Source organism: Hyposmocoma kahamanoa, unplaced genomic scaffold, assembly GCF_003589595.1.
Source record: "Hyposmocoma kahamanoa isolate Upper Pololo Valley unplaced genomic scaffold, ASM358959v1 86, whole genome shotgun sequence".
Taxonomy (NCBI): domain Eukaryota; kingdom Metazoa; phylum Arthropoda; class Insecta; order Lepidoptera; family Cosmopterigidae; genus Hyposmocoma; species Hyposmocoma kahamanoa.
This window is the reverse complement of record NW_020654289.1, coordinates 3,182,057-3,199,288: the sequence shown is the minus strand read 5'-3', so window position 1 is coordinate 3,199,288 and position 17,232 is coordinate 3,182,057. Positions and strand designations below refer to the sequence as shown.

At 35.4% G+C, this 17,232-nt stretch overlaps 2 protein-coding genes across 2 annotated transcripts; one reads left to right on the top strand and one right to left on the bottom strand.

The window, feature by feature from the left end:
- Positions 1-161: 161 nt before the first annotated feature.
- On the bottom strand, positions 162-5,539 carry LOC113234861. The gene is made up of 6 exons (XM_026470383.1): positions 5,525-5,539; positions 5,214-5,328; positions 3,931-4,135; positions 2,962-3,177; positions 1,916-2,026; positions 162-309 (listed from the first exon to the last, which is right to left on the bottom strand). Exons 1-6 carry the CDS (start codon positions 5,537-5,539, stop codon positions 162-164), a joined length of 810 nt encoding a protein of 269 aa, XP_026326168.1.
- Positions 5,540-6,153: 614 nt separating this feature from the next.
- LOC113234622 lies at positions 6,154-11,397 on the top strand. Its single transcript, XM_026469979.1, has 4 exons — positions 6,154-6,294; positions 6,705-6,865; positions 10,817-10,921; positions 11,283-11,397. Exons 1-4 carry the CDS (start codon positions 6,154-6,156, stop codon positions 11,395-11,397), a joined length of 522 nt encoding a protein of 173 aa, XP_026325764.1.
- Positions 11,398-17,232: the final 5,835 nt, after the last annotated feature.

Below are 17,232 nucleotides of genomic sequence, written 5' to 3'. Positions count from 1 at the left end.
TTAAAAATCGTTTATGCATTCGTTACAAAAGTGTTGATTCGAAAAACAAATCTAGATCGTAACATACACTAAATAAATTGAGATACTATTGCTGGGCGAAATTGGCGAACTAATCGATGCATTTGACTGTAACTCGATTTCAAGATACATTAAACCCAAAATTACTTGTAAACATGTTTTTTGATAACACGAGGACCTGCCTCATCTAAAGGTTCACATTCAGGGTAAAGGTCGTCACATGATTCTTCTGCGGAGTGCGCTTTGTCATATTCTTGTTCGTCGGCGTTCTGGCTTTCTCCTTTAGGCAATCTGAAAATAAATTGTAGACTTAGGAAATTTGTGAATAGTGGGCCACACTATTCACAAATTTCCTAAGTCCGTGTCAACGTCACCAGATCAGCCGAGAACTGCACAAGGCTCAAATTAACATCAGCCAGTGCTACAACTTTGTGCCTTTTGTCGCGGAAACCCAGGGTCACAAAACTCCTCGCCAAAGAATTTTCGCTTTATTGAAAAGCGTCTGGTATTCAGAATTCAGCTGAATCCCCAAAAACTTTTTACCTTCAACTAGGTTAGAAAAAGGTTCCTATTTTTTATTTGTTTAGTGTACTAATTCTTTTTTTTTAATGTCATAGATACTAAATATAGATAAAGATAGTAAATAGATACTATTGTGACTACTTCCGGATCTAATACTGCTTTTTAATGCTGGCTTCCCACGATCCGTGGATTCACGAACAGCGTCGTACGAGCTTGCGCCAACGCGCCGTGCGAAGAAAACTGCCCGTGCCGGCGCGGGCTCAGATGTACACATGTATATGTGCGTACTAATCACGACGCCGCACAGTGGGCCCAAATTGATAACTCCTGAACATAAGATAACTTGTGGAGTATCGAGCTAATTTTTATTTAAAGACAAATTATAAAAAAAGTAAAGAAAAATTGATTTTATTAAAATTAATTTTTCTTTAGTCGTAGCTCATGTATTTTGTTAAAAAAATTACATAAAAGAGTTAGCGATTTTGCCGCACCTTTACTTACAAAGCCGCAAGTATATGCAGACGAATTTTTTTTTCTACGTAGAAAATGTTTGGAACTATACTGTAAGTAACCCACGCACATTATATTTTCGTATATTTTGAGATAAAAAATAAAATGTATATTTCTCCATACAAAAAAAAATATTTTTTCCCCCCGAATCAACTTTTCATGAAATTATACAAGAATAAAAGTTGTTAGGAATGTTATTATCTATCATTTTTTTTAAAAATTGTTCGATACTCCACAACTTATTCCTATGTCCAAGAATTATCAATTTGGGCCCACTGTTTGCCGTGGGAAGCCTTAAGAAGTTTCTCGAAATTTGAAAAGAAATAAATTTAAAAAAAGTTAGGGGAATTGACAACAATATTTTAATTGCAAATTCTTCAGATCCTCTTTTTATACATTAAAAGATTTTACTTTATAACAGAGATAATAATAAATACATAAACCGCTTATAACACTCCGTGTCAATGACTTGACTATCTGATCAGTCAAGCAAAGGTCTCGATCTGGATCTTCTACTGTTAGAAAATATAACACTATGTACATAAATATTATCCCTCTGCTAAACACGGGTCTTCTCAAAAGTGACGGCGGGGGTTTGAGCCGTAGTCTGCCGTGGGGACCCAACCTGTGTTGGAGACTTCACATGTTTTCTAAAGATTGTTGCTTCTTGGACGTCATTATTCATCACGATGTTTTCATTCACCATTCTCTATTCAGAAACGTCCTGTTCTTAAACAGCTTAAAAAAATTATCTCAATGTTTTATAATAAAATCCATACTAAGGTTACTTATACTCGCATGAAACCTCTTTACGTCATAGAAAACTACAGAAATGCAAAATCCCACTAGTGACACAGTAACTTACGTGAAGACGGCTCTCAATATTTCCTGGAAGAAAGATCCCTGGGGAAGCTGTCGGGTCTGACCAACTAAGCATAAAGTTTTCAACATACACTGCCGGCCGCTCCCGCCGAGACTGAACATGTGAACAAACAGATTAATGGAAAAGAAATTTAACAAACAGAGAGACATTACAATTTTTACAAATAGGAAATGAAACTATTTTTCCAAATTTAAATCGCGTATATTTGTTTTTTTTTTCATACAAACCGACGTTGACTCAACCATGACAATGGGCTCAAACGTCGGTTTGTTTGAAAAAACAAATATACGTGATTTAAATCCTGAAAAATAGTTTCATTTCCTATGTGTAACAATCGCGAAAACCTAAGAACTCGAAATTTTTACAAATTCCAATTTGAGAGGGGTCACCATAGCGAAAGTTGTTTGAACCTTTAAGTACATGAACAAGTCTTTAGAACTGCTTTAAAAGGATATCAGCCAGTAGATTTTATGTTGTACAGGGTCCACTTTATGACTTATAATTTTGACAGAAAACAGTCCTTAGAAAAGATTCAAAATTTCATGTTTAACGATATAATGTAAAGAACGCATTGAATCAATCAAAATGGAGAGTTACATTCATTAGTGATGTAAGAAAAAAAACTGATTCACCATGTATTTGATAAGTTAAAGAAGACAAAGTTAATCAATAATACGGAAAGAAAAGTTATGAAAGGACTTAGACCGTAGTTCGTCAATGTAGGTTAGGATTGACCAAGTTTTCCTTCTTTGACGTTCAGATTTCATACCGGTAGCGAGAGATATAGCAACTAAATATTCATAAATGTTCGTAACTTAAAAATTAAAATCTTTTAAAGTGTAGACCTCGCAATCGACAAGCAAACGTTTTCCCACTGGACTGCCACCATTCTCAGTTTAAAACAAAAGAAGTTAATTCTCACGTTCGAACAGAGAAGCTATGGATTTAAATTTACATTCTGAATGGCCAGTTTAGAAACCCATTTCGTAGTAGCAACAAAAAGATATGTTTACAACGCTTACACATACCCCTCCAGCATTGTTTCTATTTTACGGTAGAGCGCCGAGCGGCTATTTCTGTTAAATTCGACGCTACGTCTATCCATGTTTTTGCTTTTCAAAAACTCCCGTTTGTGTTTCGAAGCGTGCATCTGCTTCCTGTCTATTTTGAGTTCTTTTTTTAATTCAACAGTTTTCAGTCTATCGACACTGCGTTTTGCAATTGTTGGCTTTACGACGAATTTGCTAGAAATGTGAAATTATTTTGTTAATTATTATTGTTATAAAAATTCAATATACAGAAATGATAAGTAGCGAGTATTGCCCATAATGCACTAAGTTTGTGTCACAATTTCAGTTTACTAATGGCTATATGGTGTGCAGGTGCCGTAACACATAAAGTACCGTAAATATTAAAATTATCGTCTTCAAAAAACGTTTGAAAGTTCAAGAAAATCGCCGTCTATATGCTAAAAGCTATGGGTGACATACTTGCCATAAAGCAATGAGAATATGTAATTATTGCCAAATTTTCATGATAGCTAATCGGAATTTTTTATGATAATATATAATGGAATTAACGAATCGTACACCTAGTGGTAAGCGACACGCCTGCCCATAGCAGTAGTGCCACTCAGAGCTTTAAATCGCAAAGATCTAAGAAGCACTGCCACTGCGCCCGTTACCCTGATACATAGGTTGACAAATGTTATATACCTGTAATTTCAGTAGCACCCTTCAAAACCGGAATACAGTAATGTTCATATTACCATTATTTGTCAATTAGATGATGGTGTCCTGTGATACTGTTTAAACAACCATGACACTGTTATCTAACTAAGTTAACTGTATATAAGCCGTCATTGTGGATCAAAGAAAATGAAACTTACAATCTTTTATGTTTTGTTTACTCTCAAAATATATACAACTACTATATTACGTCTGTGGTTGTATGTAGATACTTGATATGTGCAATGATAAAACTGTATTTCTACTTACTTTTTATAAGGTCTTTTGTCGATTATCTTGCCTGCTTCATCCATGTAATAGATAAATTTCGAATCAGTTCGTCTATGCAACGGATCCGCGTGGTGATTGAAAGGAGAGTAAGGATCTTGAGGTAGTTCGAATGACAAAGCGGCTGTAGACCCCAATAAAACAATGTCTCCAATAGCGCTGACTAGAGGGTATGTTAAGCAAAATACTGGAAGACGAAAAACCAGGCATATAATATATAGATGGATTAAAATTCGCACTATTAAAATGTTAGTATTGATAAAATATATATAGGTTATTAGCAAAACAAAGTATAATCTACTGTCTACTGTAAGAATTACACAATTCTGTCAATTTGGACCATTTTTTCAGACGCGTTTTAAATACATATTTTTAAGATTTTTACAAACGTCTGTAGAATGAAATGAAGCAACAATTATTAGACTTTGTATTTATTCAGCATTAATTATTATAATATTATTACAGACATCTCAAAAATCAACAAAAATGTGTAATCCGAGATTTGTTCCAATTTAGCCGATTGGTTCTGTAATTCGGACCACGGGGTCGCTAAATTTTACTTCAATAGGCTCTGAGGTAAAACAAATAAAAAAATACAATGAAACATAACATAAATAATAATGAGTCTAGGTAACAATCCTACTAATGAAAAAAGCTCTTCGCATAAGACAATCATTGCAAATGTCAGAATTTTGGGTGCATGGTCCAATTACGGAACCGCACGCACCGTGTCCAATCAACTTCATACGCTCTTTATCATGGTATTTTATTTTTGCATTTAGCACATGCATTATCCTTGTCTTCTGATCCAAGGCTGCTATCTTATTCGTCCAAGACCATTTAAACATCCATTTATTTCACTGTTGGTCCATCTTACAACAGTATGATTAACAAACAAATCTAATACAATATAATTTATAAATGCATCGTTTCACGTAAGGTGATTGTAGATAAATTACACTTCTATGCTGTAAATTACAAACACTGTATGCTTGCCTATAAGTTAATTGCACTCTTACCTATCTTATATACTCAATGCAATTTACATCAAAAATAACGAATAAATATCTTTCAAAACAAAACACAGACATTCAATATCACAACAATAACAACATAGCCAATACTATGGATATTAGGGTGGTCCAATTTAGTTGCCGGTCCAATATCCCATACTTTTCCCAACATACTAGGTTAATTTTACGTTTTCTCCAAACCTACTCGGTATTAAGTGGCGAAAATGTTTACAAAGTCAAGTATTTACTTACCAATCTGAAACGAGCTTCCTTCATCAAATATAAGAAACCTTTTTCTCCGCGACAATATTTCATTTTTCCCATGGAAGACACTGTTAGTTTCATTAGAAAATTCGGCACTAAATCCCTGCAAAGTCGCATTTAATGATAGGATTACTAGTATAAAATAAAATACTGCGCTCATGTTGTATTTTTCTTTTAAATAAGATATTAAATTTGTGATAAACGAAAGAAATCTAACAAAAGAATGCTATGATCATATAAAAACTCTCTTATGTCTTTCAACGTGAGGTATCTTGTTCTAGTTTTCAGATAGCACTTACCTCTAAGTTTATCATTGGTATGAGCTAATCACGATTTACAAATAACAAGTAAACCGTTATGGATTAGATTCTTCTCCAAGAATATTTGTAAACCTACTGACAGGGTGATGTGAAATCACCCTATTGGACAGGATATGAATATTTAAACTTACCTTTTAATTACCTAACGCTAGTAGATATTTTACCCATCCTGCCCGCATATTTAGCCTTATACATTTTTTCATTGCCTTTTCGTTTTAGGGTTTTGAGATTCCCAAAAAAAATCTTTACTTTTAAAATGTTCCATAAAAGCAACACTCTGTATAATTTGACCCACTGAATCTGCTTCCAAAGAAAACAAGTTTAGGGTACGCAAGCGAAAATCAACATGTTAACTGAAAAAACAAACCAAACTGGTTGTTGTAACCGTTACTGCAACGCATACGACAATTTTTATATCACATCTCACAATGGTCGTGTAACAGTTGACCATAATCTCTATACGATTAAATAAGTACCGACCAATCAAAAAGTGATAATCTATTTATAGTTATTAGTTAAGAAATTGTGATGTAAAATGAAAAACTTTTGAAATTAGTCATTTAATAAAAATTGATATTTTTTCTTAACAATTCAATGAAAATATGACAATGATTCGTCTATACCAAGTGATATTTATATGCTACGTAAGTTTAATAGTGTTTTTGCTAATAGATTTAAGCGAAGCAAAAGATAAAGTTTCCCACAGGCAGAAGAGGTTTTTGAGCTTTGAAAACGTTACACATTTCTTTGTAAGTATATCTTTCTTTATTGAGTATATTGCTTAAGAATTTACATTAATTATAAAATGAATTTAGTAATTTTTTTTGGGCTCCCTCAAGGTATTTTAATTGGCCCCTTATTGTACGATATGTTGCACGCTATATTTAAAGTCGAAAATAGATGCACTTACTTTTTATTAATATGAATTAATCTTTTAGGATAGTACGTCATGATGTTATGGAAATTATTTTTAGTTCGTAAGTGTCGTTCATGATTCTTAAATTTTTCATAAAATGGCAAAAACTTTTGGAAACTTTTGAGTTAAATCCCTAAAATCTAAAATACTTACGACTAATTTTCGATGAGGAAAATACTTGAGGTTAAATCTAAAAACATAATATGACTATATTAATTAAAACATTTTCTGTACTAATTTCAGCTCCGATTAAACACCAAAGCAAACATGGTACCGTGGTGTCAAATATTCGCTCAAGCACTCGGCTTTCGTATGAATTGGGACGCTCCACCAGACTCCTTCCATCCTTATCATCATTTGTATAGAAGAACTGTTTACAGTCATCTGGAAACTTTGATGGACAAGTAAGGCTGCTTTCTTTGTTTTGTTAGTCTCGTTTAATAAATATGTATTTTCAGCATCTTTGCAGTATGACCTTACCACGATATTTTAGTATACTTTACTAAATAACTTTTTGTGTTATTAAAACAATAACTAATTTGGTCACGCAAAATAGGCGCCTTGACGTCGAGTTGCGGACACCAGCCCATTACAATCCAAGTATCAAGTAACTAATTTGATCATCAGAAAAATCCTTTGATTTTATACATTGAATAAACTAACTAATAGAACTGTGAAGTAGGTGTTACCTTGTAGCCATAATTATGTTTCCAGTAGCTGTAGAGCTCCTTGTGAAAGAGTTCGTCCAGGGTAGTACTGCCACCTTATCTATTTCTGCCGCCAAGCAGTAATGTCAGCATTACTGTGTTCCAGTTTTGAAGGATAAGGATGCTGGTGAACTTACAGGCACATGGGACTTGTCAACTTATGTCTCAGGGCGACTGGCGCAGTGGTAGTGCCCCTCAGTTCTTTGCAATTTAAAGCTCTGAGTGGCACTGTAACTGTTACGGACAGGCATGTAGCTTACCATCAGGCACACGACTTGTTCGTCACTTGATGTTATAAAAAAATGTTTCATTTAACAAAACAGTGCGTCAAATCTCTCATTGATGTTGTAGAATTTGTAAAAACTTTAAGGCCCTTAGCAACACCATTGTCGAATAATGGAACTACAAAAGCAAATTGTCCATATTAGCTGCTTATTGATTAGAATGTAATTTGATATTAGTAAGAGAATAGAAAGTGTTCATATAAGATTTCCATTACGTATGTCGCTTATTCCGTGATTTTAAATATAAAACATGTTGAAACACAAAATCAAATAAAAAGTACATACATCAAAAGAGTCGAGTTAGGGAGCAAGTTTTTATAATTACTGAAAATCAGGTTCATTAATACTTTTTTTAACAACAATGGATTTGTTTGGTCAATATCATTTTCAAATTCAAATTAAAAAAAAAATATCAAGAAGCATCCAACGGTGTTAAAAAAAATTAATAAAAAACCAGATTTTGAGTAATTGGCAAAAACGTGGTTGAACCCTAGACACTTTTGGTGCGTAGTAACAGTAGAACTCTTTGAGAATGAGTTCGTTCAGAACAGTACTACCAGCATACGGGATTCAAGTTTAAAAGAGTAAGTATTATGTGTAAGGAGTGTCGCTCACCACAAGGCTCATGAATTGTTCGTAAATTGCAGTTTTTTTTTATACATGACAGGCAGATGACTCCATTCCACCTGTCACCTGTAAAATGGAATCCAAACGTGAAGGAGCCTAGTGCAGTGTTGATGCAATCACTGCCCTAGGCCACCTCCGGCTCCGACACCAATGAGGAGATTTGGTAGTTGGCTTAGAGTCGGCGGCTCAGCGGTGACAACCGTTAGTCGTGCGGAGCGCGACGGGAAGTGAGCATGCCTACAGCTCCGGTACGTGTTTGGAAAACAGGGAGGGTGTTGTACGTGCACCCGGAATGGCTCACCTAAGGCCTTACAGAGAACCGGATGAAGTAACGTGCAAACGTGCTGATCCGGAGTTAGGACCTGACTTAGATGGTCCCTGTGCGGGTTCGCTCGCACAGGTCATAGTGCCCTTCCCGCATAACGAAGAGGTTGATAGGGAGGGGCACTATAAACAAAACTTGTGTAGAAAGATACGGGACTGCCCTAACCACCTCGACCCTGCATGCCTACAAGATGCCTCTTCACGCCTCGTTTGAAGGACCCCATATCGAAAGACGGAGGGAATACGTGCCCTGCAGCTTGATTATGATTGCCTCTTCCGATCGGAAACTGCGTCTTTTCCGAGTCGAGGCGCATAATTGCTATTCACAACTGACGATCGGAAATGTTTGACATTTCTAATCGGCACAATAGTTGATTTATCGAGTTTTTAGGTTTTCGCGATTGTTACACATAGTTTCCGGTTTTACCGGACCTGTAAGGGGCCCGAAATGTCGGTTTGTTTAAAAAAAACAAATATACGCGATTTAAATCCGGAAAAATAGTTTCATTTCCTATAGTTGGTTTAACTCCCAAATTAGACTGATATTGTAGGAATCAGGTTCATCTTCTCGCTCAGAAACCCATCTGATTTCGAGACTACCCGATCGGTTCTATTCCGATTTGCATAAAAATCAGCATGCTGGAAGGAAATTCCATTTCTCAACTGTGAGACAGAGGAAGATGCAAACAAAACTTTTAGTTCACGATGCTAGTTGCAGTGCCACTAAGAGCTTTAATTCGCAAAAACCTAAGGGGCACGCCACTGCGCCCATCACCCAGAGACATATAGTTACGAGTCCCATGTGCCTGTACTTTTATCAGCACCCTTACCCTTCAAAAACGGAACGCAGTACTCGTAATATTACTACGTAGTGGCAAAGGTAGGCTTGTTAGCAGTACTTTCCTGGACGATTCACAGGAAACTCTATTGAAACGATATATGAAACTTGCTTGAAAATGATGCCGTCATAAAAGTATTACCCATACTTGTGTCTATATCCTTTGCACTTTGTTGCGGATATGGTGGACTTAGGCACTTTGTCTCGTAGCGAAAGATGCTTATTCTGGCTCAATCCGCGTTCCATCATGAGGTGGATATTGATATAATTTCTAAAATTGATATGCTGGTGCCTACGTGTATATGACGTGCCTACCATTCGCGCTATACACCTGATCGGGGACATAGTCACTCAGTGTAATCACATTGACATATTTTTTATTATGTTAAGTGACGGGACGAACAAATATTGCGCCTGATGGTAAGCTACACGCCTGTCCATAACAGTTGCAGTGCCACCCAGAGCTTTAAATCGCAAAGATCTTAAGGGCACTGCCACTGCATCCGTCACCCTGAGACATAAGTTGACAAGTCCCATATGCCTGTAATTTTATCAACACCCTTACCCTTCAAAACCGGAACACAGTAATGCTGACTTTTCTGCTTGGCGACAGATATAGGTAAGGCGGCAGTACCACACTGGATGAACTCTCTCACAAGGAGCTCTAATTTTACTATTTGCTGATAGCGTTGAATATACATATATGTAGTGAGTCATCAAAATTTTTTGAAATAGAATAATTACAGCCGCTCACGCGATACATGCAGCCGTAGACGCATACCACACCTAGAGGTGCCGGTGATGATTTTATACCGATTTATCGGATATCGAAGTTATTTATTTATTAATTAACAGGTAAAAGAACTAATACTAATTGCTATTTCGGTAACTACTCTAGCAAACCATAAAGTTTTTAATGCCTGGGTCTGTCATTTAAAAAAATAAACTACTTCAAAAATACGTCATGACAATCGTGTGTGTTATTGTTTGGGCTGGCGATTTCGGTGTTTATTTATTGAAAACATACCGTAAGTAACGTTTTTTAACTTTACCCTGAATATGAATGCTTATAAACTATACTTTAAGGAGTAATTACATGGTAAACGTTAGAACCACTCAAACGGAATATTATCATATTTACTCAAGTACACCAAAAATTTCATTAGTGCTTTTTAAGTGCAGGATTTGCGGTGTATTACTGCTTTTTATTTGAGATGTTTTTGTTGTAGTACGGAGGGTATTTATTTAGCAATGCAGAATAATAATTTTTATTTATAAAAACTTGTATTTAAACTGAATCCTTTTCTAATTTGCGAAACCAAACAGCCGCCATTTTGCGGTAGGATGAGCGCATCGCGTGAGCGGCTAATAATATCTTAATTAAATATATTTATAATTATCTGTTTATGGCATGTAAGTGTGAGCTATATAGCTGTAAGTTTGCAATGTAAATGAATGAATAAATAAATAAATAAATGTAACCTCGTAAATTATGCGTAATGTAAAAATATAAATGTAACCTAAGTTACTTGAAAATAAAATACATATAGCCAAATTACCTACGATCGCTTTCAGGAATGGACTGAACGGATTGCACTGCATACGGCGAGCCATTTGCGAAATGAAAATGATTCCTCAACCGAGAGGCATTTACCACAAAATTTTGAAAATGGTCTTCAGGTACGTTTAAATAGTTCACTAAAATTAGAGCTTCGTCTAGGAACTCTTTTTACCAGACTTAAGATACTGAATAAATTCAGTGAAATAATTCTAGGAATTGTACTAAATATGATTAAATATGACTTAACAAAATTGCACTAGATTATTACATACAGGATCACGCGTAAACCTTAAGATCTTAATTTAACTTTATGCCGTTTACAATAACAGCGGTTAAAATACAAACAGTTAACATTTCCTAAATTGTCATTCTGTCCCTTTCAAAAGACTAGAAGTTTCTGGAATGTTTTTTCAATTGAACGTAATTTAGGATAAAAAGAACGTACAGTTAAATAAACAACTCTTTCTTCACAATTTTCAGACAACAGTCTTCAGCAACAGATAAATGGCACAAAGGAACTGAAACTGACTGCGAACATTCCATTGCACAATGCTCGTTTTCCATGTTAGATGTGTCACTGTATACGGATGTTTAACCATTTTAAATTTAAGCCAAGCGGGGTAATTGGAAACGTGCCTTATAAAATCGAAAACAATCACAATTTTAAAAGCGCCATAGATGTTAATAAAAGCTGGCTTTTTTGTAATCACATACATTCTAAAAATTGTAAAGCTTTATTTGTCATATCACAAGCATGTAAAAAATACACAATATCTTGTGAAGCTAACTCATTTATTATTAACAAATTATATTAAACAATTAAAATAAAGAATTTAAATGTACGTAAAATAAATATTAATTTAATATTACAGTACCGGCACGCTATGATGGCCGTTTTGACGTTTGTCCGCTCGTCAAGTTTCATATTAATTCATAACTACGTTGAATGAGCTAATTGCTGTACATTATTGTCAATAGTGACATGCAGTAAAATTTATGAAATGTATAATTTTACGACACAACTCGGCATTTGTTTTTCGAAAAATCGAAATTTTTTAAAATGAAATCTAATGCGAAATACATTAAGTAAACATTTTTGTTCACTTTTCAATCAGCTACCCCTTGCAGTACTCGTTATATATCTAAAAACTAATAGACGCGACTCGCATTTGATTCAATTTTTTTCGATAATGAATTGAGATTTCACCTCGCTATTGTAATCTGTCAAAACGGCCACCATAGTGTGCCGGTACTTTAATTATTACTAAACGTCTTTTGTGAGAAATCTATGAAATAAATACTATTGTATTACTTATTGTATTGTAATACTATTGTATTTATTTCATAGATTTCTCACAAAAGACGGCAAAAAGTCGTTAGAAAACCAAAAACAAACATCTGCAACAAGCTAACGATATCTATGTACTAGCGTACTAGCACATAGAAAAATTCGTAAGGTGTGGTTCGTTCAGAACTTAGTTGGGAGTGCGTCGCGTCAGACACGGTATCGAAGGAACTTTTCTGAGTAAGTTCAGTAATAAAATTAAGTATCATGGGAGTAAAACATCGTAATATTCCATAAACTTAATATTACAATAATAGAAGTTTTCAACCGACTTCAAAAAAGGAGAAGGTTTCCAATCGACGGCACGTTCTTTTTAGTATAATATATGTTACCGTGAACCGTTGTAAACCTATTTTGATGATTCTTTTTTTTTTGTTGGAAAGAGGGTACCTCAGTTGTGGGCCCATTTCAATTTGAAGAAAATATTAAAATATTCCACCTCTAAGGGTGGCAAACTAGGAGATGAATAACTTTTCAGGTCGGTTTTTTTAGTAGGGTACGGAAAGGTATATTGGCGAGTAACTCGCTAGCGCTGTCTCATGAATGTACTTGCATAGGGAACTGTGTGGTGTTCTGTTTAAAAAGTATAACCAAATTAATCAATAATATACCTCCCCTTACCCTACTCTGTATTGAGATTATTAATAAAAATACGCTGAATAACAAAATAACCTCTCACGCGATACATGCAGCCGTAGACGCATACCACACCTAGAGGACGAGTGATGATTTTATACCGATTTATCGGATATCGAAGTTATAACAGGTAAAAAAACTAATATTAATTGCTATTTCGGTAACTACTCTAGCAAACCATAAAGTTTTTAATGCCTGGGTCTGTCATTTAAAATAAATAAACAACTTCAAAAATACGTCACGACAATCGTGTGTGTTATTGTTTGGGCTGGTGATTTCGGCGTTTATTTATTGAAACCATACCGTAAGTAGCGTTTTGTAAGTTTACCCTGAATATAAATGTTTATAAACTATACTTTAAGGAGTAATTTCATGGTAAACGTTAGAACCACTCATACTCGAAATTCTGAAATACTTTTTATATATTTTGGTAGTGGTCTTACTCCCTCTGAAGTTAATTCGTGTCCTAGGAAACTTACTTCCTCCACTTTGTATGGGCATTTTTTTTACAGAACAATATTGTCTTTCAGCACTTCCAGTACTTTTGACATTCGTGTATCATGCTCTTCTTCGCTGCTCCCATAAATTAAAATGTCGTCTATAAAATTAATAACTCCCTCACATTTAATGAGAATTTTTTCCAAGATTTTTTGAAGTGTTTCCGGTGCCGAAGTCACCCCAAACATTAGTCTTTTATATCGGTAAAGCCCACTTGATGTTATATATATATATATGTCGGGGTGAAGTTCCAATTGATGGAAAGCGTTTTTGACGTCTGACGTAGTAAATAACTTCGCTTTCCTTATCTTTGGTAGCAAATGTTCCATACATGGTAATGGATGGTTTTCTCTTAGCATAGCTGAATTTTCCCGCCGCATAACTACACATAACCGGATTTCGCCGTCGACTTTTAATATGGGCACAATAGGGGAAATCCAGAAGGATGGTCCATGTACTTTTTCTATTATATCTGAATTGAGCAACTTTTTTATTTTGGCTTCTATTTTCTCTTCTATAGGAATTGATATTCTTCTTATAAACTCGATGGGGTTGAACAACAGGTTTTATTGATGCATCTATTGGAATGTCAACTAAGACGTCTTTACATTTTGGGAACGATTTTTTTGTTATCTGGTTTATACCAATACCCATTTTCAGGACTCCCAAGCGCGTTGCAATATCCTTACCTAGTAAATTTCCAGATCCATTTTTAATGACGTAGATTGTGGATTGTTCTGCTTTGTTGTTAGCTTTTATCACAGCCTCAAATGATCCCATAACGACTAAAGGTCTCTTACTATCATATGCAAACATTACTTTATTCGGTTCTTTAACTTGCTTATAACAGATAACCTTCTTGGTCTTTAAGTGTTTCCATGCTTCTTCCGTTATTAAATTTACTTCGCAGCCAGAGTCTATCAGCATTTCTAATTTTACTTCTCCTATATCACATTTTAAAGTAGCATCATTATCTACGTCAATGATGTAGTCAATGTGATTAGCTTCCAACGAATTCACTGCTGTCTTGATAGGTCGTATTTTTTGTACTTGTTCCTGTCCTCATCTTCATTTGCTTTTCTTTTCCTTCTTGTTATTTTTGCTTTGCAGCATCTTTGGTAATGTCCTAACTTTCCACATCCATTACATTTCTTATCGCGGGCCGAACTACATTACTACTACTACTACATTTTAGAGAAAAATTCTCGCCATTAAATCTCTTTTCCGTCCTTCCCCTCTCTGGTAGGTCACTCTTCCTGTTTGTTACTGTGTTTACGTCATTGACCTTACAATTTTCTTTATTTTCATAGCTCTCTAGTTGGTGATTTACCACTTCTAGCGTATTTGCTTCTATTATTACTTTATCTAATGTCACTTCGTCCCCCATGGTCAGTATTCTTTTCCGAAGTTCTGATGATGTGCATCTCTCAATTATCTGGTCAATTATGTGATCATCGGCATTATCGAATTAACATTTACTAGCTTGGTTTCTTAAATTTATCAGAAATTTTTCAAAATATTCATTCGCTTCTTACTTAATGAGTCGAAATATGTGTCTCTCATAAGTTTTGTTGTGTTTAGGAAGGAAGTACTTATAGAGTTTCTCAATTGCAACGTTGAAAACGTCTATCCTTTTTTTTTTCTTCTACAGATGCCCCGGGCAAATTATAGAAGATCTCTCGTAATCCTGCTCCACCTAACACAAGCAATGTAGCTCTCTTTTTTGTCGGAGAGTTAATATCAGCTGCTTCCAGGTAAATCCGTAGAGATCGCTTCCACTTCTCCCATCGTATCCCTACTGAAGCGCTATTCCCTTCAAGGTCCAATTTTTCAGGCGTCAATATTGGCTCGACATTTTGAAACTTTTGGGGCGATCTAAACAGATTGGAAATTATTATCTCCAATTGAATGGACGTCCGAAGTCATTTACCTTCAATTTAATGTTGGTCCGAAGTCATTTACCTCCAACTTAATGGAAGTCCGTAGTCATTTACCTCCAATTTAACGGTGGTCCGCAGTCATTAACCTCCAATTTAATGGTGGTCCGAAGTCAATTACTTCCAAATGAATGGAAGTCCGAAGTCAGTTACTTCCAATTTAATGGTAGTCCGATGTCAATTACTTCCAATTTAATGGAAGTCTGACGTATTAAGGGTTCATATATCTTGCACAGAAATGTATGAACTTATTTTTTTTAGAAAATAAAGAGCTACACAGGATGTATTATAATTATGATTTATTTTTAAAACTGTAATAAGCAAGGAATTCCTTTAGAGGATAACAATTATTAATATGAACATTTATTACTACTATAATTCAGTCAATTGTGTAGAGTTTACATTGTATTCCCATTTCGACCAATGAAACAATGTCTTTGTATACATGACCAGATATATTTTACATTACCATATAACTGTATCTACTCTTTATCAATAGTGTAGGTACCTACAAGTTGTCTGTAAAGTAGGCAATGCCAATAGAGAATTGTATTTTTTTTAAACTTAGGTTATTTCATGTGCATATATGTGATATTTCTTTGTAACTGAACTCTCATGTAAATAATAAGAGGGTAATTAAAGTTACTTTTCGACAGAGATTTCCTCAAAAATCCACCACAATGGTGGACTTCCTGGTATCTACAGACTAGGTACCCATTTTACATTTATGATAGAATTTATGTGACGAAATGTCATTAGTGAGCCTACATGATTTTATCGGCAATACCCATTGATATAAATAGTGGTTTACACTGAACTCAATGCCAATATTGGTTATTTATGTCCCGTGTTGTTTACATGTTTACCCACAGAATAACAAAGTAATTTTAATATATATAGTTAATTTATAAAGACTGATAAATTTTGTTTTATAGCCTAAGACTGTGACGCTAATTTGGACTTACGACAAAGATGTTCGTGGTGTCAGTTCTTATTCTTTAATTCCGCAACGTCGAAAAAGCCTAAATCTACAAGACCGTATTAACTCGTACACTTTACTCGACGTACCTTTTTCCCTTACACAGGACGTACGCACACTTTATAAGTACAAGCATGACCAAGTACACTCATGGGGAATCATGACCGTGTGGACGTGCCTCAACTTATTACCCTTGTATTAAGAATGTGATTAAAATCTAAGTGTTACAAATGGCATGTGGTTTGGTTACAGAACCACATAACATGTAATGTGAATTATGTCGTTATAATCATGTAGCATTACAAGAAACCACGGAAAAAAACAATGGAAGTACCTTAAGCCTCGTTTACTATTAGGAATTTAATAGCAGAAAAGGTGCTGCCACGTTACCTATTTCTGCAGCGAAACAGTTATATCAACATTACTGTGTTTCGGTTTTGAAGTGATGGTGGTGGTGAAACTGCAGGCACATGGAACTTGTCAACTTATGTCTCAAGGTGACGGACGCAGTGGCAGTGCCCCTCAGATCTTCGCGATTTAAGGGCGCGTTCAAATTAGCCGCTGTTATACGCGCTGCAGCAGCGCTGCAGCCGCGCGACCGTCACTTTCATACAATTTCTAGAAGCGCTGCAACCGCGCGGCCGCCGCGCGACAGTCGCGGTGCAGCCACCCTCGGTTGCAGTCACGGTTGATGATGAAAATCGAATTGAAGAATTTATAGAGAATGCAAAACAACACTCTTCAATATGGGATAGCAGTTCCGCCAGTTATCGCAATCGATTGGGTAGAAAAAAGGCATTGCAAAAGTTATATCTAAAATTTATTAACAATTTCGAAACTGGAACTACAAGTGAAAAAAACATAGCAGGTGAATCATTTTTAATGCCTATTGTGAAGTGTGTGCCCCAAGAACTAGGTAAAAGTAATATTTCTTCGTCGGAATCCATCGCGTAACTGAGTCGAAAGATAAAATATCACTAATAATATGACGCGACAGTCGCGCGGCTACAGCGCTTCTAACAGCGGCTAATTTGA